At 46.5% G+C, this 21,972-nt stretch overlaps 1 protein-coding gene across 20 annotated transcripts in view; it reads left to right on the top strand.

Annotated features, from left to right (window-relative positions):
• The window catches only part of ZNF618 (zinc finger protein 618), a 208,092-nt gene that overhangs the window by 158,963 nt on the left and 27,157 nt on the right, over positions 1–21,972 (top strand). For 7 of the 20 annotated variants that reach the window (XM_013053888.2, XM_045081760.1, XM_045081770.1 and 4 more), the window contains 6 exons: positions 1,098–1,187; positions 2,113–2,148; positions 2,241–2,318; positions 9,178–9,237; positions 9,777–9,866; positions 21,356–21,595. In XM_013053888.2, coding sequence (XP_012909342.1) covers positions 1,098–1,187; positions 2,113–2,148; positions 2,241–2,318; positions 9,178–9,237; positions 9,777–9,866; positions 21,356–21,595 — 594 coding nt within the window. The remainder of the gene's footprint in view (positions 1–1,097; positions 1,188–2,112; positions 2,149–2,240; positions 2,319–9,177; positions 9,238–9,776; positions 9,867–21,355; positions 21,596–21,972) is intronic. The other 13 variants (XM_045081763.1, XM_045081765.1, XM_045081764.1 and 10 more) reach the window with 4 other exon arrangements.

Here is a 21,972-nt window from a genome sequence, read left to right on the forward strand (position 1 = left end):
AGCCATTTCGTCCCCCTGGGCAGGGCCTCGTCAGGAAGATGGGGTTGAATGGGGCATCTCTAGATCTGCCCAAGGAATACACACGGGAGGTCCATGCTGGTGCGGGCTGAGAGCAATGCCATGAGAGAGTCTGGCCTCAGAATTTGGATAGACCTGGGATCATCCAAACTCTGGCCCAGTGTTCGTTACCTCTTGCTGTATAAGTTTCCCGAGAACTGAATGATGTAAACAAATGCTGGTTTTCTCGGGTTATGTGGTCAGACCTCAGGTGTGGTTTTTCTGGGTCCTTCGGCTGTGGGTCTCCTGAGGCAGGGGAGGTGTTGGTCAGGGCTGAGGCGCCTCTCAGGGCTCAGCCAGGGAAGGAGATGCTATCGCACTCCCGTGGCTGTCACTAGACGGGGTCTTTCCCAAACTGTGGGGCTGAGGACCTCACTTTTCCCAGCTGGCTCACACTCTGGGCAACGAGATGGAAGTCACAGTCTTCTGTAAGTGAATCTCAGAAACGACATCCCATCACTTTGTCGCATTCCCTTCATTAGAAGCAAGTCACTAGGCCCAGCTGAGGCTCAGAGTGAAGGGATCACGTTGGGTGTGAACGCCCAGAGGCCAGGGTCCTTGGGAAGCTGCCTACCACAGGCCCTCCTGGCTGTGGGGCTTGGGTTGGGTCCCTTCTGACCCTGCATCTACATGTGTGTTCAGGGGGTTACTGCTCAGTCACAAGGACTAATGGAGGAAAGGCAGAAGAAGTGCCTGGCCTGACCCCTTGCACGTGCAGTGCCCAGGAAGTAGTGACTGCAGTGACAGTTACTCTCATGTAACCTCGAGAAGGGAGATGGGGCCCGGCCCTTAGGCATTTGGTTCTCACAGAGTGGGTTTGGGGGCTTGGTTGAAGGTGGTTCCCAAGCTCTCCTATCTCCTTGTGTAAAGAACCCCTAACACTCCCAGGAGTGTGATTATCCAGGGGGCACCAGTTGGGGCTGGTGTGGGCTGGTCCCATGTTGGTTCCTAAGGCAGATGAGCTAGCCCCCTCCCCCACAAATCCCCATCCCATGTGACCGAAGCCCTGGTAACTGCTTGTGTCTTTCCATCCCCCACAGACAATTTCAGGTACACGTGTGACATCTGTGGGAAGAAGTACAAGTACTACAGCTGTTTCCAGGAGCACCGGGACCTGCACGCCGTGGATGGTGAGTCTTGCCCCTGGCTCCGAGGGAGGAGAGTCATGTGAGGAGGAGCGCCCATCCCGTCCCCCATTCCCCACCCCCACCCCCCAGCGCCAGGGCTGCTCACCTGGCTCCTCCCAGCCCCCAGGTGTCCCCTCTCTGCTCCCACCCAGAGGAAGGTCAGGCAGCAGCCAAGACCACGAGGGAAGTGACCAACCCTCGAGGATTCTGGGAGAGAGAAGGTCCCCATCATATTCCATATATTCTGATTAGGGTAGTCCAAGTGAAATTGCCATTTTTGTAGGTCAGAATTTGTCGAATTTTAGCAATTTCATATAGATGCATTTTACAATTTCATACTGAGTAGTCATATGCTCTGATGAAATTAAACCAGTTTTTTAAAATGAATGATGGTATTTTAGTGTCTTAGGTTATAGAGTTAGAAATTAGAACAATAAATTTAGGTAATTTATTTTTAGAATCTCAATCCCAGAAATAGGGTCTTGGACCTGGAAAGAGTGGAGGGGGCTCCTTCTCCAGCCCTGCACCCCGGCCTGTCACGGGCTGTGACAACCAGGCCCGGCTGCCCATTGCCACTGGCTTGTTCTTCTCATCCCCTCTTTGTCTCCTAACTGGTCTCTTCCTCGTTTTCTCCTGTCCTGGCCCCTTGAGTGGCTGCCAGCGATCCAGAAACTGGCTGGGCAGAGAGCCTGCCTTCCTCTGGGCTGGTCCCCAGCCAGCCCATGGGGAGGGCAAGGAATGGAGGCAGAAGCTGCATCCTGGTTGAGCTGTGCCTTCCTGTGGCCCCTGGTTTTCATGCTGGCCATGGTGCCTCTCCTGGGTCCCAGAGAAGCTGGGAGCATTGGGCAGAGGCCGCTGTGGACAGGGACTAACAGGGCTCCTGTTTCCTTCTTTCCTTCTGCGGCTGCTGCCTACCGCCTGGGCGCAGTGTTTAGTGTGGAAGGGGCCCCCGAGAATCGGGCAGGTAAGTCGTTGGTGACTGCCCACCTCCCTGTCCCTGGCTGGGCTCAGGGGACCTGGTTACCAGGGTGCTAAGGGCTATGTGTTCTCCCACAGACCCCTTCGAACAAGGCGTTGTGGCTACTGATGAGGTGAAGGAGGAACCCCCGGAACCATTCCAGAAAATCGGGCCAAGTATGCGGGCCTCTCTCTGGGGATGGGCTAGGTGGGGGCTGGCTGAGGGGGGCGGGATGAGGCTTGCCATTGGAAGGGGGTGACCTCACTCATCCTGCAGCAGTGCTACTGGCCAGTGACCACTGGCTTCCTTTACCTTACTTTGCCCACCTGTCAAATGGGCCAGTCTTAGGACTTCAGCTTTTGAGGAGCAGCAGAATAGCACAGGGTCAAGGTCAGGGCAGTGAATGTCACACACGCTTGGTGCCCTGGTGGTCTGTTAGCCGTCCTGAGCCTCGGCTCCTCACATGTCAATGAGGACTGCATTTCCCCGAAGGTTTGTTGGGGGATTAAATGAGATCGTGAATGTAAATCACCTATTAGCACAGTGCCTGGTACATAAGAGGTGCTCGGAAAATAACTCCTTTTGTCATCATCCGCCAGTGAAGGGGTTCATCGGCAAGTGTAGCTGTCCAAGGGAGCCACCTGGATAGTCTGTCCTTATCCCATGAAACCCTTGAGGGCAGGAGCCACACCTGCTACCCGCCTGTTTTCGGTGCGCTGTGTGGAGTGTGGGGGGGACATAGCAGTGGATGGAGCAGTCGTGGCCCTGCCCTTGGGTCCTCGGCCCAGGAAGGGGACAGTTGGGCAGTGTGCCCAACAGTTAGAGCATAACCTGCTTCACAGGGAGCCTTGGGAGCCGGGGATGGTGGGGTAGGCCCCTCTCCAGCCTTGGGAAGCGGGGAGGCTTCTGCGTTGGGGACCAGGGTGGAGAATGAGCCCTTTTGCATCACAGGGTGAAGGTAGGCAAGCAGCTTTTGTTCTGGGGAGTTGAAAGGCCAGTCAGTTTCTGAGTTGGGGCCTTCGAGAGCCTTGAACGCCAGAGGAAGGCATCTAGACTTCCTTCTGAGGGAAATGAGCTAGAGGGTTACCCCAAGTGGGGAAGGGACTTGGTCAGACTTACATTTGGTAAATCTTGGTTAGATTTACAAGTCTTTTTTGGCTGTTTCTAGAAGAATGGGTTAGGTGGAGTCAGCCAGTGAGAGGTGTCTGGTCGCCTTCAGGAACCCGCATTCCCCCTCCTCTCAGTTACCAAACAGCAAGAAGAGACCTTTGTGGACTCTGGCTCATTGCAGTAAAGCTTCCAGGCAGCTTGCAAAAAGGTACACACACAATGAATGAATGCACGAGGAGATTTTGGAGCAGGAAAGCCAGTGAAGCTGGAGGTGCTCCTCACGGGGCAGAGCGTGCCCCACCTCCGAAGGTGTTGACTGGGTTCCCCGGTCCTTTTTCTCCCTCCTTCATGGTAGAGGGGGATTCATTGCTCTCTTCGAACTCTTCAGCACTTGGGGGACTGGGGCTGGGACAGTATCCGTGAAGGGTTCGAGCGGCGCTTGTCCTGCGTTGACTGTGCTCGTGGCCTGTTCTCTGTCTCTGGGAGAAAATAACATACCTCTTAACACTAAAACTGCTAAAAACTGCTAAAAATTAAAACTGGCAAAACCCGCCTGTGTATTGAGCCCTGTTCTGTGATGGGCGATCGTGGACAGCTACAGGATGGGGACAACGAGATTGGGGACCTGCCATCTCAGCACTTCCCCCCAGCTGTCCCCCTCATTCTCCCCGGGGAGCACAGCCCTTCCAGCCGTTCGTAGCATCATAATTATGAAAACAGAATTGGAATCAGGAGGCCTGGGTTTGAATGCGGGCATCACCCACTGACGAGCTCCTTATCCCCCTTTTGAGTGTCCTTTGACTCCTCTAAGTTGGGGACGAGAGCATCTCTCTGTTCTGTAGGGCCCGTGGAGGATACACACAGGAAGGGACTAGCCCAGCGCCCTGGCTTGTATTCTGGGTGTAACAGATGAGTGATGTTGTCAAGAAATGGCCAAGGGTGGGCGCTTCAGAGCATCCCATCCGTGAGCCCCAGCCCTACACTTAATAACCTACACGAGGTCCTACATGCTTTATAATCTTCCTAATCCACAGTTTCCTTAACTCGAGAATGGGCTGACAACGAGAAAACTCCCCTCTCAGGATGGTCATGGGGAATGAATGAGGTTACATTTGCAAGGGAGTGGGTCTGGTCCTGAACACGTGCATGGAAGGCTTTAAAGAAGTAGTACCTGTTGCCCAGGAAGATAACGGAACTAGATGCAGCTTGTTCTGTCAGTAGCCGAGTTGGATGTGGGAGGAGGGGTCACACGCCATCCGCAGGTGGGAATTGCACTGAGAAAATGGTACTGGGTTTGGCTCCCTACACGCCCCCAGCTAGACATTATGGGACCAAGATTGCTGGACTAGTGTGAACCTCTCCTGTTACACCTCAGGAGCTGCTTCATGAGATGAGAATGCTGCGTCTTGGGTTTCAAAAAGCCAAGGTCACAGAACCCCAGAAGTGACAAGGTGTAGAGTAAGCAGAGCCATGAGAGGCACAGAGCCCCATGAAGGGACTTGGGAAGAGGAAAACCCCAGAAGCAGTGCGTGCTGGGAAGCACACCTCCCACCACCACGTGATCTGAACAAGGTACTTGGTGCTGCTGGAGCCATGACAGCAGAAGAATCCTTCTAGAAGAACACAGTTGGCCATAGGGGTCCTGCATGTCCGCCTGCTCTCCAGCTGCAAATCTGAGAATTAAACTGGGACTGTGGGCTGCCGTGATAACTTACTGCCATGATAATGGGAGGCTCAAGAACAGTTTGCTCACATCTACTGAAAATAGTAAGTCTGGGTCATCGGTAGTTTACTCGATTTTTATAGGTGGCCGAGGAAGAGTAACTTGAAAAACTTTTTAAATGAAAAGAAAAAGACCCCAAAGCATGAAACTACAAATTCCACCTAAGAAGACAGAAATTAGGAGACTCGGAGGGAAAGCATACCTCTGAAAATGACTTACTACAGAAATCTAGAAGAAAATTCTGTTTGACCACCGCAACCGAGTATAAGAAAATATGACTTCTGTCAGTCTGCTTGGACTATGCTAACAAACTTCCCAGACTGGATGGCTTAAACAGCTTTATTTCCTCATAGTTCTGGAGGCTGGAAGTCCAAGATCGAAGTGCCAACGTGGTCAGGTTCGAACCTTCTTCCTGACTTGGAGTTGGAGTTGGCCCCCGTCCGTCTGTGCCCCTCACGTGGTGGAGACCGATGCAGGCCAGCTCCCCGGGGCCTCTTGTGACAAGGGCAGTAATCCAGGCCTGGGGGCCCCACCCTCGTGACCTCATCTCAGCCCAGTTACCCACCATGTCCAGACACCTTCACGTGGGGAAGTGGGGCATCAACAATTGACTTGGGGGGTTTTGGGGGGGCCATGGTTCAGTCTGTAGTATGACCCCTGTGAGAGAGGAGCCTGAAGTTGTCCGGTGACAAAGCAGCAAGGATAAAATGAGGAGGCAGGGAAAAGAGTGAGGTGAAGGACTGCAGAGAAACAGAAAATGAAATTAAAATCTACATGGTATGTAGTAAAGACCAGAATTGATCTGTTGGAACAGAGTTGATCTGTTGGAACAGAGTTGATCTGTTGGAATTAAATGAAATGGAATTAAATACGGGGAGGAGAAACCTGAACAGAGCAAGAGAACAAGGGGAAAACAAGCTAACTACGGAGCCTGGGGAGCCAGTTCCAGGTAATTTTACCGGTGGGACAGAAGTAATACTCCAAAGATACAACAGAAGAAAAATGTGCTGAAGGCAGACCCACTATACTGATGTAAGGGTTCACCATGTGTCGGGGGTGACAGATGATTGGTCTATAATCTACCTCCGTATAAAAAGACCCATAACTCAACAGATGTTTGTGACTTCTTTAAACTATAAATATAAAGGAAAAAGTATGCAGGCATTTAGGTATAAGAAAAACCAGTTTTTAACAGATGAATCCAAGGGGGACTTGTCTCAGACTTCCATACAGCGCTAAATGCCAAAAGATACTGGAATACATTTTGAAAGGAAATGTAGATTACATCCTAAGAATTTTATATCTGGACTGATTGTAATTTATGAGTAAAGGGAAAAATGAGGGCTTGAAAAGACAATTTTCCCCATGTACCCATCTTCAAAAAATTCATCAAGTACACCCCAGTTGTGAAGAATGAATTCGTAGCATAGGAGGACTTCTGGTCAATGTTAAAACCAGATAAACTAGACATAAGTTTATTTATTTTATTTTTTTAGATGTATATCCTTAAAACTTTATTTATTTGAAAGAGAGAATGAGAGAGGGAGGGAGAGACGGCTTGAGAGAGGGGGTAGGATCAGAGGAAGAAGCAGACTCACTGCTGAACAGGGAGCTGGATGTGGACTATCCCGGCACTCCAGGATCATGACCTGAGCCGAAGGCAGTCACTTAACCACCTAAGCCACCCATCCCTAGACATAAGTTTAAAGTGTTATGAATCTGGACACAAAATTGAATGCAGAAGACAAAGATCATTCTGCAGTATTAAAAACGATTTGTAAGAACACGCAAGAAGGAAGGAATAAGGGGAAGAATACGGTAGAGAAGGTTGAACCAGTCCTTCCCATAGTGTGGGCCCCAGACCAGCAGCAGCAGCAGCGCCATCTCCTGGAAGCTTATCAGAAATGTAAATTCTTAGACTCACCCCCGGCCCTGGGAATCAGAGTTTCTGGGGTGAAGCCCAGCAATCTGTGTTGTAACCACCTTTCTAGATAATTCTTAAACCTGCCAAAGTTGGAGAAGCACAGAGTTAAGCTACCTTTCTTTATGATAATAGACTTGAAAATGTCATTTTCTGCTTAACGGTAATAGATGTATCTTACATGCTGTGTAAAACAAACAAAGGAGAATATTGGAAAATAATGGAATATCGGCAAATAATGGAAAGGCAGAGAAAAGATTTCATGCATCAAGCAGCTGTAAACTAAGGAAACACACCCGGAAGGGTGGAACATGAAAAAAAAAAAAAGAAAGAAAGAAAGAAAGAAAACACAAAAGAAGTAAAACCAAGTCATTTATAGCTAGAAAACCAAATGGCCTCATCTCTTTTATTAGGGGACAGAGGTTCTCAGGTTAATTTAAAATAATGGTTTATTAGAGACCTAGCTCATTAATTCCCCATCTCTTTCTCAGGGAGCTCCCTCTTGCTTCCTTAACTAAATTGAATCCTCTTGGGATTTTCATAGCCCTATAAATGTCTTCTTTAAGAACACCCATTGGGGTTGCAGTTTTAAGTTTGTGTCATATTTGATTTTTCGGTCTCCTCCTTCAGACTGTAAGCTCCTTGAAGGCTGGAGCCATGACTCCTTTTTCTCAGCAGTTTGTGCTGGCCATCTACCAATGTATCTTTTTTAAATGAATTTTCCCACGAAAATTTAGGGAAATGTTTCTAGGCGCATGCAAACAATGAGAAAGGAGGCTCTTACAAATGATCAAAACCTAGTAAATAATGTCAGGCGAGCTAATACAACAGTATAATTAAATACTTGAGCAGGGGTTCTTAAACTTTCCCATGCATCAGATTTTTCTACAGGGCCTGTTAAAACACAGATTCCTGGATCCCAGTCCTAGAACTTTTCTTTCATTATGTCTTGGATTGAGTCTTGAGAATTTGCATTTCTCACTCATTGTCGGACAATGCTAATGCTGGTCCAGGAACCTCATCTTTGAGAAGCACCGTTTTACAAACCGTATCGTGTTCTGAAGGCTACAGTTAGCAGTAACGATTTTGATCTCCTAAGCCTTATTTATATGCATCAGACAACATTGCATCTGAATATACAAAACAGATGTGGAAGCCCGACAGAGTGGAAGGATTGAGCACAACCTTCAGTCTTCAGTGGAGCCGGTGGGCAGATTGGATCCTACCGGGTTTGAGGAATACAATACAGTTGATCTCACAACTTTGAAACCTATGGACAGCAAATAGTAGATCTTGTCCAGTGTTCATGAATCAGTTATAAAAGTTATTGTTGAAAAAATTTTAAGTCCATATTGTGAGAGAGAAACCATACACAGAATTTTTAAAAATTGAGAAAAAATACTTGTAACCTGTAGAATGAAATCGTTGATGCCCTTCATCTGTGGGGTTCTTGGCAATTAAAAGTAAATAGTAAATATACCTTTGGAAACATTTGACTGTGAACACAAATGGGAAAGTCACAAAAGGAAAAATACCGGTTAATGAAACATGAAAAATGGTCAGTTTCTTTAGAACTCAAACAAATGGAAAATGAAAGCAGCGGCGCCATATAGTTCCTTCTATAAGGCCCATCTTTCTGATTAGGATGAAAATTAGCCCAACCTTTTGATACGTAGTTGGTGCTGTGGTTATCAAAAGCCTTAAAAATGTCTACCCTTAATTTATCCTGGGGAAATAATGAGCAGCAATTATGCACAATAATCCTTATTTTGCAGTGATAATGAAAAATAATGAGCAAATTGGGCAGACATTTCTACAGGGATGCGGATCACAGCTTTTTTTTTTTTTTTTTTTTTTTTTGTGGTAAGGGAGAAATTTTGAAACAATCCAAACATCCCCTGGTGTAGGAGGCTGGCTCAGCAGATTTCAGAGTCCAGTGGGATGCATACAGCCAATAAATGCAGTAGGGATCGATGTTTATTGATTGAGCAAGATGTCCACAAAGTGTTGTCGATTACATACACCAGGTTACAAAGAGGATATGGATCAGGGCTGGCTAATTCAGGGCCCACCGGAGCCAGACAGATGATGTCAGGGAGAGAAGCACCCTCCAGATGAGATGGGAGTAGAGAGACGGGGCCTGGGGCGGATGGCAAGGTTGTACGCTCCACTCCCAAGGGGTAGCTGCTGCTCTTTGTTTGGGGGTGACGGATGATTGAAATTTCTCTTACTCTTCAAATCTTGTATTTGTATTTATCAGTATTTTATAATTTTCCCCCAGTGAACAATATTACATCAGAAATTTTTAAGAAGAAAGAAGTTAGGCAGTGCCAAAAGAGAGGTAAAGATAAAGTCTGGTGGGACCCGAGAGGAAGACGTGACCCCTCCTGCTGGGGAGGGGCGGGGGTGCTTGGGGGTGGGGAAGGTCCTGGAGACGAGGGGACCCAAGCGTGACCATTGCAGAGGCTAGGACTTGCGAAGGGGGTGAATGCACGCTTGGCACTGGGGGGTCAGCTAAGGTCACCACACATTTCCTGAGCACCAGGGCCTGGGGGTGGAGTGTTGGAGAAACAGCGTGTGCCAGGTACTGTTCTAAACACTTGACATATAAATTTAATCCTCACAGCAATCCTAGAAGGTGGTCCTATTATTACCCCCCCATTTACTGATAGGAAAACTGAGGCACAGAGAGGTTAAGAGATTTGCCCAAGGTCACACAACTTGACGTGGAGTTACTGGGACTTGAACCCAGGCGGTCTGACTCCAGCGTGCTCCTGATTGTAGTTGGTCCCAGGATGAGGGGGAGTTGGAGGGGAGGGAGCATGCTGTTTCTCAGTGGGACCCGGGCGCCCATTCCCACGCTTTCCTCTCCTTGGACAGAAACTGGCAATTACACCTGTGAATTCTGCGGAAAGCAGTACAAGTACTACACACCCTACCAGGAGCACGTGGCCTTACACGCCCCCATCAGTGAGTACCTTCTCTGGTTGGGGACTGGGGGGTGGTGGGGGAGGGGTGGGCTGGCCCCAAGGTGGAGGCTTTGCCAGGGGAGGGTGACCACGAAGGTGAGCTTGGCCCTGGGGCAATCCCCAGGTGTCCGGGTCTGACCTGGGCCACCTAACTGTAGTAGCTGGCATGGCTGGGAAAGCCGAAAGCCTGAGTCGCCCTTGGTCAGCTCACGGTGGGCATCACTCAACCGCTTCCTTCAGTGGTCCTGTCTTCACCTCTGAGCCCCTCTGCATTTCGTGGTTCCTGAGAGCCGGTGCTACGTGATGCCACTAAGCCACGGCCAAGGAGGCAAGACAGCTGCCTCTTTGCCCTTGCTGGTGGAGTGGTAGAAAGCTAGAAGGGACACTAAGGCAAGTCTCAGAAGTCCTGGGTTGTAATCAGCTGGGTCTCAGGGTTGTAGAACCTTGGGCAGGCCCCATCCTGTCTCTGGCCCTCAGTCTCTCCCTTCTCCCTTGGTCTGGAAGAAAAGAGTTCTCATGACCCTTCTGGAAGAAAAGAGTTCTAATCCTAGCCTTCCAGTCTCCTGTTTGACAGCTTCCCTCCTGGGTGTCAGAGGGGGCTCCATCCTTAGATCCCCGAAATGTGGGGCTAGGAGGGTATGAGAGATTTCGGCTAGATCTAACCAAGGATTGGTTTGCTGAGGCTGAAACAGCCCTTTGGATCTGGAGGTCTGTACGCCGCTGGGTTCTGTGCGGAACTAGGGGCTGGGCTTGGCTTCAGGTGGTACCTGGGGCTCGGGCTCGGGGACCCTGGGTCTGAAGAGAGTATTTAGAAGAACCTACACTGACTACAGAAGTCCTTACAACTGGAGTTGTGTAACCGTACTCTCCTGTGTCTAGCTGCTTTCACTGAGCGAAATGTCTATAAGACTCGTACACGGTGTTGAATAAATCAGTTCATTCTGCCTGACTGCCGAGCAGTGTTCCGTTTTGTAAAAATGCCCACCGTTGGTTTAGCCCTGTGCTTGTTCATTTCGGTTGTTTCCTGTTATAGGCTCTTAAGAATGAAGCTGCTATGTTTGTAGGAGGCTTTTTGAGGGCGTGTGTGTTTATTTCTCTTGGATAAACACCAGGGAGTAAAATGCTCAGTCGTAGGGGAGAGGGTTGAACTTTGTAAAGACTTAAGAACTATTTTTCACAATGGCTGTAGCATCTTACATTTGGAGGTAATGAGCTCTTTATTTCTAGCTATTCCCGTGAGTGTGACATGGTCATTTTGGTGTTAATTTGTGTTTTCTTGATGACTGATGACCATTGAGCACTATTTCGTCTGCATGGGGGCCATTGTATATTTTACTCTAGAAATGGTCTAAAGTCTTCTGTCCTTCTTGTGTTTGGAGTTTGTATCATTAAGTTGTAAGAGCTCTCTTTATATATTCTGGATCCAGGTCTTACACCAGACACATACACTGTGAATATTTTCTTCCCGTCTTCAGCATGCCCTTTGATTCTCATACATTATCTTTATTCTTTTTTTTTTTTTTTTGTAATTTTATTTCTTTTCCGTGTTCTAAGATTCATTGTTTATGCACCATACCCAGTGCTCATGCAGTATGTGCCCTCCTTAATACCCACCACCAGGCTCACCCATCCCCCCACCCTTCTCCCCTCCAAAACCCTCAGTTTGTGTCTCAGAGTCCACAGTCTCTCATGGTTCGTCTCCCCCTCTGATTTCCCCCAACTCACTTCTCACCTTCTCCCAATGTCCTCCATGTTATTCCTTGTGTTCCACAAGTAAGTGAAACCATATGATAATTGACTCTCCCTGCTTGACTTAATTTCACTCAGCATAATCTCCACCAGTCCCGTCCATGTTGCTACAAAAGTTGGGTATTCATCCTTTCTGATGGAGGCATAGTACTCCATAGTATACATGGACCACATCTTCTTTGTCCATTCGTCTGCTGAAGGGCGTCTTCGTTCTTTCCACAGTTTGGCAACCGTGGCCATTGCTGCTATAAACATTGGGGTACAGATGGCCCTTCTTTTCACTACATCTGTATCTTTGGGGTAAATACCCAGTAGTGCAATTGCAGGGTCATAGGGAAGCTCTGTTTTTAGTTTCTTAAGGAATCTCCACACTGTTTTCCAAAGTGGCTGCACCAGCTTGCATTCCCACCAACAGTGTAAGAGGGTTCCCCTTTCTCCACATCCTCTCCAACACACGTTTCCTGTCTAGTTAATTTTGGCCATTTTAACTGGTATAAGGTGGCATCTCAGTGTGGTTTTGATTTGAATCTCCCTGGTGACTAGTGATGATGAACATTTTTTCATGTGTCTGTTAGCCATTTGTATGTGTTCTTTGGAGAAGTGTCTGTTCATGTCTTCTGCCCATTTTTTGATGTGATTATCTGTTTTGTGTGTGGTGAGTTTCAGGAGTTCTTTATAGATCTTGGATATCAGACCGTTGTCTGTAGTGTCATTTGCAAATATCTTCTCCCATTCCATGGGTTGCCTCTTTATTTTGTTGACTGTTTCCTTTGCTGTGCAGAAGCTTTTGATCTTGGTGAAGTCCCAAAAGTTCATTTTTGCTTTTGTTTCCTTTGCCTTTGGGGATGTACCTTGAAAGAAGTTGCTGTGGCCGATGTCGAAGAAGTTACTGCCTATGTTTTCCTGTAGGATTTTGATAGATTCCTGCCTCACGTTGAGGTCTTTTATCCATTTCGAGTTTATCTTTGTGGCATACAGTATCTTTTGATAGATTTTTTTTTTTAACAAAGTCTAATTTATCAGTTTTTTTCTATGGTTAGTACTTACTGGGTCCTACCCAGAATGTCTTAGCTATCTCAAGATTGTGAAGACAGTCTCCTTAATTATCTTTTAGAAGCTTTATAATTTTAGCCTTTGGATTTAGGTCTGTGATCTTTTCAAGTTAACTTTTATGAGAGGTGAGAGGTAGGGGTTCATTCATTTTATCCCATATGGAGATCTGGTTGTTCATCATCTATTAAAAGAGTTGTCCTTTCCCCATTGCATTACATTGCAGCCTTTGTTGAAAATCAGTTGCATGCTTAAGTATATATGAGTTTATTTCTGTTCTGTCAATCTGTTTGTTTATGTTTGTGCTAATATGGTCTTATTTACTGGAGTTTTATAGGAAATCTTAAATTCAGGTACTCTTGGTTTTTCAACTTTGTCCTTTTAAAAGAATATTTGTCAATTTTAGGAACTTTGCTCTTCCATACAAATGTTAGGGGAATTCCTAATTTCCATTTTCTATAAAAAATTCAATTGGGATTCTGTTTAGGATTACCCTGAATCCATAGGCCAATTTAGAGAGACTAGAATGTCATAATAATATTGGGTATTCCAATCCATGAATATGGTTTATCTCTGGATATAGTCAGGCCTTTTTCTCTCAGCAATAATTTATATTTTTTAGAGCAGAGATCGTGTACATATTTCTTGAAATTATCTCGAGTACTTTGTTTTTTCTCTGTGATTTTTAGCTTTCCAATTACTCGTTGCTGTTACACAAACACACTATTTTTGTGTATTGATTTTGTGTCCTGAAACTTTGCTAAGGTAACTAATAGTAAACTAGTCCTAATAGCTTTTTGGTCAGTTTCTTAGGAGTTTCCTTGTACATACTTATGTCATCTACTAATAAAGATAGCTCTACTTCTTCCTTTCCAGTCTGTATTATTCTTAATATTTTTTTCATCTCAATATACTGGTTAGGACCCTCCAGTACAATGTTGAATAGAAGAATCAAGTATTTCTGTCTTTTTTCTAATCATAGGGTTCAGTTTTTCACAATGAAGAGTAACCATTTTCATCATTAAGAATTATAGTAGCTGAAGTAGGTTTTTATAAATGCCCTTTATCAGTTGAGGAGGTGACCTTTTATTCCTGGTTCACTGAAATTTTAAGTCATAAATCACTGTTTTATGTTTTTTCCTCCGTGTATTGAAATGATTCTGTGATTCTTTTATTCTGATAATGTGGTATATTACATGGCTTAATTTGTTTTGTGTTTTAAAGATTTTGTTTATTTGACACACAGCACAACCAGGAAGAACAGCAGGCAGAGGGAGAGGGAGAAGTAGGCTGAGCAAAGAGCCTGATGTGGGGCTCCATCCCAGGACCCTGGGATCATGACCTGAGCCAAAGGCAGATACTTAACGGAGTGAGCCACTTGGGCCTTGTTCTCATAGGTCTTAAATAAATCACCATGCCTGTACTTTACTAAAACACATTAAAACAGTAAGAGTCCCAACTATGAAATGAACTGAAGAAACTTAAAATGTTAGGATGTTTCCTCTTTGCCAGGAGAGTGACTTTCTTCTTTGAAACTCCTTTTTCTTGGAAAGGCATCTAGGGCAGTTTGTAGAGTTATTTGCTTTTAAGAACACAATTTCTGATCACTTCTATCTAAAATTCCCCAGGATTTTACCTGGTTTTTGGTGTCACTCCCAAAACTGACTTCTCAAAGCTAGGGAGCTGCAATCCTAGAATTAGCCGTGCCCCATGAATATCAGTGGTTTGTTGACTGATGGTCATAATCAAGAAAATAAATATTTCTGGTGAGGTTTTTTTAAAACAGTATCGAGGCATACTGTCCTACAGTAATGTGCCCATATTTAAAGTGTACAGTTTGATAAGTGTATATGAAGTTATCACTGTAGTTGAGATAACACACATCTAGCACCCTAAAGCTTTTTGTGCTCTTTTATAATCCCTTACTCACCAGGTTCCCCATCCCCAGGCAAACACCGATCTGCTTTCTTTCTTTTTAAAGATTTTATTTATTTATTTGACAGAGAGAAATCACAAGTAGGCGGAGAAGCAGAAGGAGAGAGAGGAGGAAGCAGGCTCCCTGCTGAGCAGAGAGCCCGATGTGGGGCTCGATCCAGGACCCTGGGATCATGACCTGAGCTGAAGGCAGAGGCTTTAACTCACTGAGCCACCCAGGCGCCCCTGATCTGCTTTCTGTTACTATGTATTAGTTTACATTTTCTAGAATATTCCTTATATGTAGTATCTTACAATATGTTCCCTTTCTGTGTGGGTTTATGGGGGGGGGGTCTGGTTTCTTTTACTCTCCACGATTGTGTTAAGATTCATCCATGATTGCATTCAGTTCATTCAGTTCATTCCCTTTAACTGATGAGTAGTAGTGTTCCACTGCATGGATAGACACCCCCCAGTTTGCTTGATTCACTTGTGGATGGACATTTGGGTGGTTCTGGTTTAGAGCACTATAGTACAAAGCTGCTCTGAACATTTGTGTTTAGGTCCTTGTATGGGCAGCTGCTTTCATTAATCTTGAGTAAACAGCTAGAGGAATGGAATAGTGGGATCACATGATAGGTGGACATTTAACTTCTAAGAAACCATTAAACTGTTTGCCAAGTGGTTATGCCCTTTTGCATGGTCTCTGAGAATGAGCTGGGAAGAGTATTTCCTGAGTGTAGTGTCAGTTGGGTGAAGTTTCTTAATAATGTTCAAATCTCTGTTCCTTTCCAGGCTTTTAAAAATGTGCTTGTTCTATCAAGTATTGAGAGACAGGCGTTAAAATATACAAGCGTGATTATGAATATGCTATTTCTCCCTTTATTACTGTCAGTTTTTGACTCATGTACTTTGAAACTTTGCTTTCAGGTGCATACACGTTGGATCATTATGTCTTGATGACTCTTTAAAATTGTTCAATACCTTTATCTCTTTATTTTTAATTTTTTTTTTTTATTTAACAGGTAATAGTTCTTGTCCTGAAATCTGCTTTATCTGTTATTAATATAGCTACTACGGCTTTCTTAGGCTTAGTATTTACGTGGTATATTTCTTTTGATCTTTTCCTTATAATCTTTGTGTCTTTCTATTTGAAGTGTGTACATATAGTTGGTTCTCACTCTTTTCTCTAGTCTGATAATCCCTGCCCTTTAAATGAAGTGTTTAATCCATTTACATTTAATATTATTTATTGATATGGTTAGATTTTGTATTTCATATTTTTTGTACTTTGTATATTTTGTCTTGTTTTTTCTGTTTGTCCCATCTCGTTCATTTTTTTCTTGTCTTGTCTTTTAATATTAACTGAGAACTTAAACATTTCCTGTTAGCTTTCCAACTGTACCTCCTCTTTTTCTTTAGTAGTTATTCTGTAGTTTATAATAGACATCTTTAGTGTTACAATATATGATGAATTCAAAACCTCACAATAATCTCAGAACCTTATAACAGTGCATTTCCTTTTACTACTCTCCTGTCCTTTGTGCTCTTCTGATATGTCTATGTGTATGTAAGTTATAAACCCAACAGTTATCTTTTTGCTTTAAACAGTGAATTATTTTTTTACCTAAGAAATTTTTAAATTTTCTAACATATTTACCACTTCCTTTTCTTTTCTTCGTATGAATCTAAATTCCATCTGTTATCATTTTCCCTTATTCTTTGAAGAATTTCCTTTAACACTTAATTGTAGGTCTGTTGGTGAGAGATTTGCTTAACTGAAGATGTTTTTATTTTATCTGTCCTTTTGATGGATACTTTCTCTGCATATGAAATTCTAGGTTGAGAAATTTTTCTTTTTTTGGCTCTTTAAAAATGACATTCTTTTATCTTCTGGTTTATGTTGTTTCTGATGAGAAGTCAAAGATCATTCTTACTCTTCTATATTTAATGTGTCTTCTTTGTCTGGGTGGTTTTAAATCTCTGTGTTACTGTTTTTTACCAGTTTGATTATAATGTATAATTTTTTGTGTGTGTCTCCTGTTTGGAGTTCATTGAGTTTTGTGGTTCAGTGGTGTTTATATTTCTCATCAGATTTGGAAAATTTCAGTCAGTATTTCTGTAAATATTCTTATTACCCAATCTTTTTTCTGCTGTTGAGACTTTTTATTTGTTTATGTATTAAACCATTTGGTGATGAAGCTCCTGTTTTCCCTTCGAGCTTCAATTTGGATGGTTTCCAGTACCTTGTCTTCCAAGTTTGCTGTTCTGTTCTTCTCTAGTATGCAGTCTTTTCTTTTCTTTTTAAAGATTTTATTTATTTATTTGACAGAGATCACAGGTAGGCAGAGAGGCAGGCAGAGAGAGGAGGGGAAGCAGGCTCTGCAGAGCAGAGAGCCCGATGTGGGGCTCGATCCCAGGATGTTGGGATCATGATCTGAGCTGAAGACAGAGGCTTCAACGAACTGAGCCACCCAGGCGCCCCCATAATCTTTTTTATTAGAAAAACCTGTCAAGTGAATTTTTCATTTCAGCTATCCTATTTTTCATCTCTGTAATTTCCATTTGGTTACTTTTTATAGCCTTTTTTTTTTTTTTTTTCATTTAGTTCACATTATCCTTTAAATCTTTGAGCATATCTATGAAAGCTGTTTTAAGGCCCTTGTCAGCAGAGCCCATCATCCTTGTCGTGTCTGTTAAGTGGTATTTTTCTCTTGGTTATTAGTCACATTTTCCTGCTTTGCCTCACAAGTGATTTTTCATTCTGGGCTGCACATTGCAGTGTTCTGTTGAGCATCTGGATTTTGTTATCTTCCTTTGAAAAGTATTGAATTTTGTTATGGCAAATGGTTACTTAACTTACAGATCAGCTTTGTACTTCAGTGGTTTGTTTTTAAACTGTTAGGGTGGGTTTCCAGTTGTTCTGATTCTAGGGTTAGAGTAATCCTTCTATGGCCTGACCTTTCTGGTCCCCGACTAAATGCTCGAGGTGTTCAGCAAGGTCCATCTTCTCCAGCAGATGGGGACGCAGACATCTCTTCGTCTTGTGAGACTTCTGAATCCTTGCTCAGCTAACAGCCCTCAGTAGCAGTTACCTGCCAGACTTTTCAGAGGCTTTTTCTGTACAAATCATTCTGGCGTCCAGTCTCAGACTTTAAGGGGTTGCCTCTGCACATTTCTGGAGGTTTTCTTTTTTTTCCCCCTTCAAAATTCCCTCCTCTTTGTTATTCTGTCCTGCTCATTCCAGCTCCCTCAAAAGCCCTGAACTCTGACCATTGCCTCCCCCATTGAGCCCAACAGCAGTGCCTTCTTTGGGCTCCACCCCCGTGCCGTGGTCCAGGAAGATATCCAGGTAGAGACTGGAGTGATCACACATCAGGTCTTCCCTCGTGAATCACAGCCCTGCGCTGCCCTGTTCTGTGTATTTTGTCCAGCTTTACGGCTGCATCTGGAGGAGGGCTTAGTCTTACACTGGGGACTCTGGGATGGCCGGAGGAGTAAGCTGTCCCGTTCTCTAACTAAAATGAAAACCCAGGACACGGCATTCCCAGATGGGACTCCCCTTGCGCCACGACCCCCGCTGTCCCACCCCCAGCCTTTGAGCACGCTATTCCCCTTTGCCTCGGATGGGTCTCCACCCTCCTCTGCCCCATGAGAGTTTCAGGGAGACCCCCTGCTCTCTCTGTGCTCTTGGTAACCCCATGGTTATTTTTCTGGAATCCTTTTATTCTCTGATTGATTGATTGATTGATTTCGCTACTATTGAATTTTTGGCTTTAGAGAAAGTAGAGACCTCAGTGCCCTCGTATTTTTAAGTATCTCCCAGATGTAAACCTCTCATGCGTATTCTGTCAGCCAGTCTTGTCTGAAGCTCGCTCTTCTTTCCCAGTGAGAACTTGGGTAGGAATTGCAGCCTGATAACATTCTGTGTGAGAAGGTCCACAGATGGAGCAGATTGTTGAGTGAAAGGAGTTAGGAGTCTGCAAAGTTCATCCTGCTCTGTCCCTACCTGCTCTGTGACCGCGGAGTGGTTCCCATACCTCTCTGAGGTCCGAGAGGTTATCTGTCCCTAGATATGCCTTGGGGGCTGATGGGAGGGTGACGCAGGGGCCAGGTTCTCACGTCTCCTCTCCGGCATCCCGTCTTTGGCCATTCACGCAGTGGTTCTCTGATCCCACAAGACCTCTTGAGCACTTCCTGTGTGTGAGGGAATGTGCTAGGTCCTGAGTGCATGGTTGGGCCTCACTGGCGGCGTCTACCCTCCCAGAACATTGAGACTAATGGGGAAAGAGATCCCATTCGAAAGATCACACTGTGTGTCAGTACGGGTGGTGATCAGTTCTGGGAAGGGAGGAGGAGAGGGGCGACTGAAAGACTGGAAAGATCCATGACCGAGTGAGGTGTCGGCAGGGTACCAGTCTGACACACTCGTGACACTGTGTCAGACCAGCACGAGTTACCTAGGTGAAAACTGGAGGGAACATCGTTCCAGAGGAATGACATATGCGGAGCTGCTAGGCTTGGAAGAGAGAAGGTGTTAGAGAACGGAAAAGGCAAGAGGTGAGCTGGTCCCAGGCCAGGTGCCTGAAGATTGCCTGGATCATGTGGTTCATGGGTGTCCCCAAGCTCCCTGCCCTATATTAGGGAGGCGGAGGCTGTCACACAGGCCAGGATTTTGACATCAGGAATTACAGACCCTGAAAAGAACTTGATCTGGAGGGCCTTCTAGAAACCATCCTTCAGAGTAGAGCCTGGGGCTTGAGAATGAAAGCCATGTGCTCAGTGTATTGCTCAGAAATTCTCTGTCCCTTGTGCCCAGGTTCCTGGGATGTGTGAGTAGATGGCACAGGGGACCACACGGCCTTGTGCAGGTAGCTTGACAAGCTTGAGCTTCTGTCTTAATCCTGACACAGACTTGCCATGTGACCCAAACTGACCGAACATTCTGGGTCTCGGTGTCCTTATCTGTCCCAAGTCCCAGTAGTAGCTGCTTACATGTGAAGAGCCATGTACCTTTCACGGGACTTCTGGGAGTTTGTGTGTTCTTGGGCTCTCGTAGAATCCCCGTGAGGCCGGGTGTGCCAAAAGGGGTATGGGTCGGGGGGAGCTAAGGTCAAGAGAGGAGAAGTAAAGAAGCCAAGACCATGGAGACGGAAGGGGCAGGGACATGGCATCCGAAGGTGGGTTCATCTTGCTGCACGTTCGGTCCCCAAACTCCGCTTCAGGGAAGTAGTTGGGAGCTCAGCTAGAGCTCTAGACACACACCATGGAGTGTGGTATTTAGCTGGTTCTGTGGCTAAAAACATTTGGAAATGGTGAGACAAGCCACCCTTTAGATTGGCCTCTAAGGTCCTTGGCTCCGAAAGGGAGAGAGAGAGAAGGGGAGGGAACATAGGGAAGTGTCCTTCCCTACCCAGACCTCTAGTTTGTTATTAGAAAGCCCGAGTCCAGCGAATGGGTATTGAGACAGTGAGGGACACCTGTATCCTCTGTGGATGGTGGCCTTGGGAACTCCTCTTGGGGGCCAGGGTGGGCTGGGGTGAGGGCTTGCTTAATTAAGAGGGCTGTGAACAGAATGTCCTCCAGCTCCTGGCATCTGGCCACCACTGTGAATGGAGAAGGGGGTACTTCCAAGAGGACGTTGGGCAGCCGAGAACTCTGAGCTCATCTCAGTGTCTCGGGCTGAAGAGTGGGTCCTGTGTGGCCTCGCACGAAGCCCTGCTTCCTGCTTCTCTAGGCCAGGGCTTGCTCGTGGCTGCCAGGAATGGCCCAAGGTAGAGGGTCAGGAAGTGCCTTTTTATTTTTTGGCTCTGAAAATAGTGGGTGAATTGTCTGATGCCCAGGATGGGGACACTGATGGGCACCAGAGGCTGGGGGCAGCAGCACTGACGAAGCCCCTTCCCGTGCTGCCTAGTCCCCTTCTCGCCTTCGGGGAGGAGAGTTGCCGTTGAGCTAGAAGACCACTGCCTCCCTGCTCCTGTTCTGTGTTGAACGTGGGAGTGCGGCCAGGTTCAGGGCTCAGCCTAGGGCCCCGGGCGGCATGAAGGAGTCAGACTGCTGCCCGCCTAGGATGGCCAGAGGTGGAGACCACCTGGGTGTCAGCCCCCAGTTCTCAGCGTCTCTGGCTTCTGCAGAGGACTCAGGGGAGGGAAGCAGGGGGTCTGGGAAATGGTGACCCAGACTTCCCCCAGTGCCACTGGGGGACTGCTGCACTGCACTGACTTCGGTGAAAGCAGCAGTGTAGACTTCACGCGCTGTCCCCGAGAGCAGCAAGTCTCCAGCACCCCTTACCCCTAAAACCCTGGGGCTCCATGGAGCCCCTCTGCTTTTCCCCCCCACCACCAGGCAATCCTGGTGTGTCCCTGGCTGTCTGCTTTCTGTCCTTCCTTCTGAGCCAGACTGCCTTGGAAGGAAAAGGCTTCGGAGCCAGTGTTCTAGAAAATGCTTTTTTGCCTGGGTTGACTAATTCACATGCTCCAACAGGTCATAGGCAGCGTTCTTAGGCACTGAGAGCCTGGGTTGGTCTAGGGTTATGGGGGAGCCCTCCCAGTGAGCTAGTCAGTGTGTTAGTTGATGATCGGGCTACCTTCAAGGAGAGGCTGGGGAAGGTTCTAGAATCCTGGACTTTCTTAGGCTCCAAGAGAGAGACAGAGAACCTTTGCCCTCTGTGGACCAAGAAGAGGTTTTGACCCTTGAGCATGGGGTTCTGTGGCCCAAGAGACAACTCAGTCGGCCAGCTCCGAGGGCCCACGGGGACTGAGAGCATGACCCTCTCAGGTACTGCCCCCGGGTGGGAGCCACCGGACGATCCAGATACGGGCTCTGAGTGTTCGCATCCGGAGGTCTCCCCGTCTCCACGCTTCGTGGCAGCGAAGACCCAGACGAACCAGTCGGGGAAAAAAGCTCCGGCCTCCGTGGTCCGATGTGGCGCCCTCTTACACCGCACCCCTCCAGCCACCCAAACCCAGACGTTCCGCACTCCAAACTCGGGATCTCCGGCAAGCAAGGCGACCGCAGGTACCGATGGCCTCTGTCATGCTCGCACTTCCTCCACTCCCCACCCCACTCCCACCTGCCATAGCTGTGCCTGGGGTCACTGTTCCTTGCAAGAGCGAGTGGAGGTCCCGTGGCTCTCTGGGACAGGCCTGGGTCCCAGCTGTGCCTCTAGCTGGCTCTCACCGTGGCAAGCCACCTAGCCTCTCTGAGCCTCGGTTTTCTTACCCTACATCAGAGAGTTTGTATGTGCAATTCTTTTTTTTTTTTAAGCGGGTACTATATTTTCCCAAGTCATAGCCTAAGGAGTTAAAACTTCTTTTTAAATTAACTGCCAGCCTTTGAGACTTAAGAGATTTTGCATAAGACATTTGAGTTCTTGCTGACATTGGAAAGTCAGG

Source organism: Mustela putorius, unplaced genomic scaffold (genome assembly GCF_011764305.1).
Source record: "Mustela putorius furo isolate JIRA1106 unplaced genomic scaffold, ASM1176430v1.1 tig00000580_pilon_pilon_pilon, whole genome shotgun sequence".
Taxonomy (NCBI): domain Eukaryota; kingdom Metazoa; phylum Chordata; class Mammalia; order Carnivora; family Mustelidae; genus Mustela; species Mustela putorius.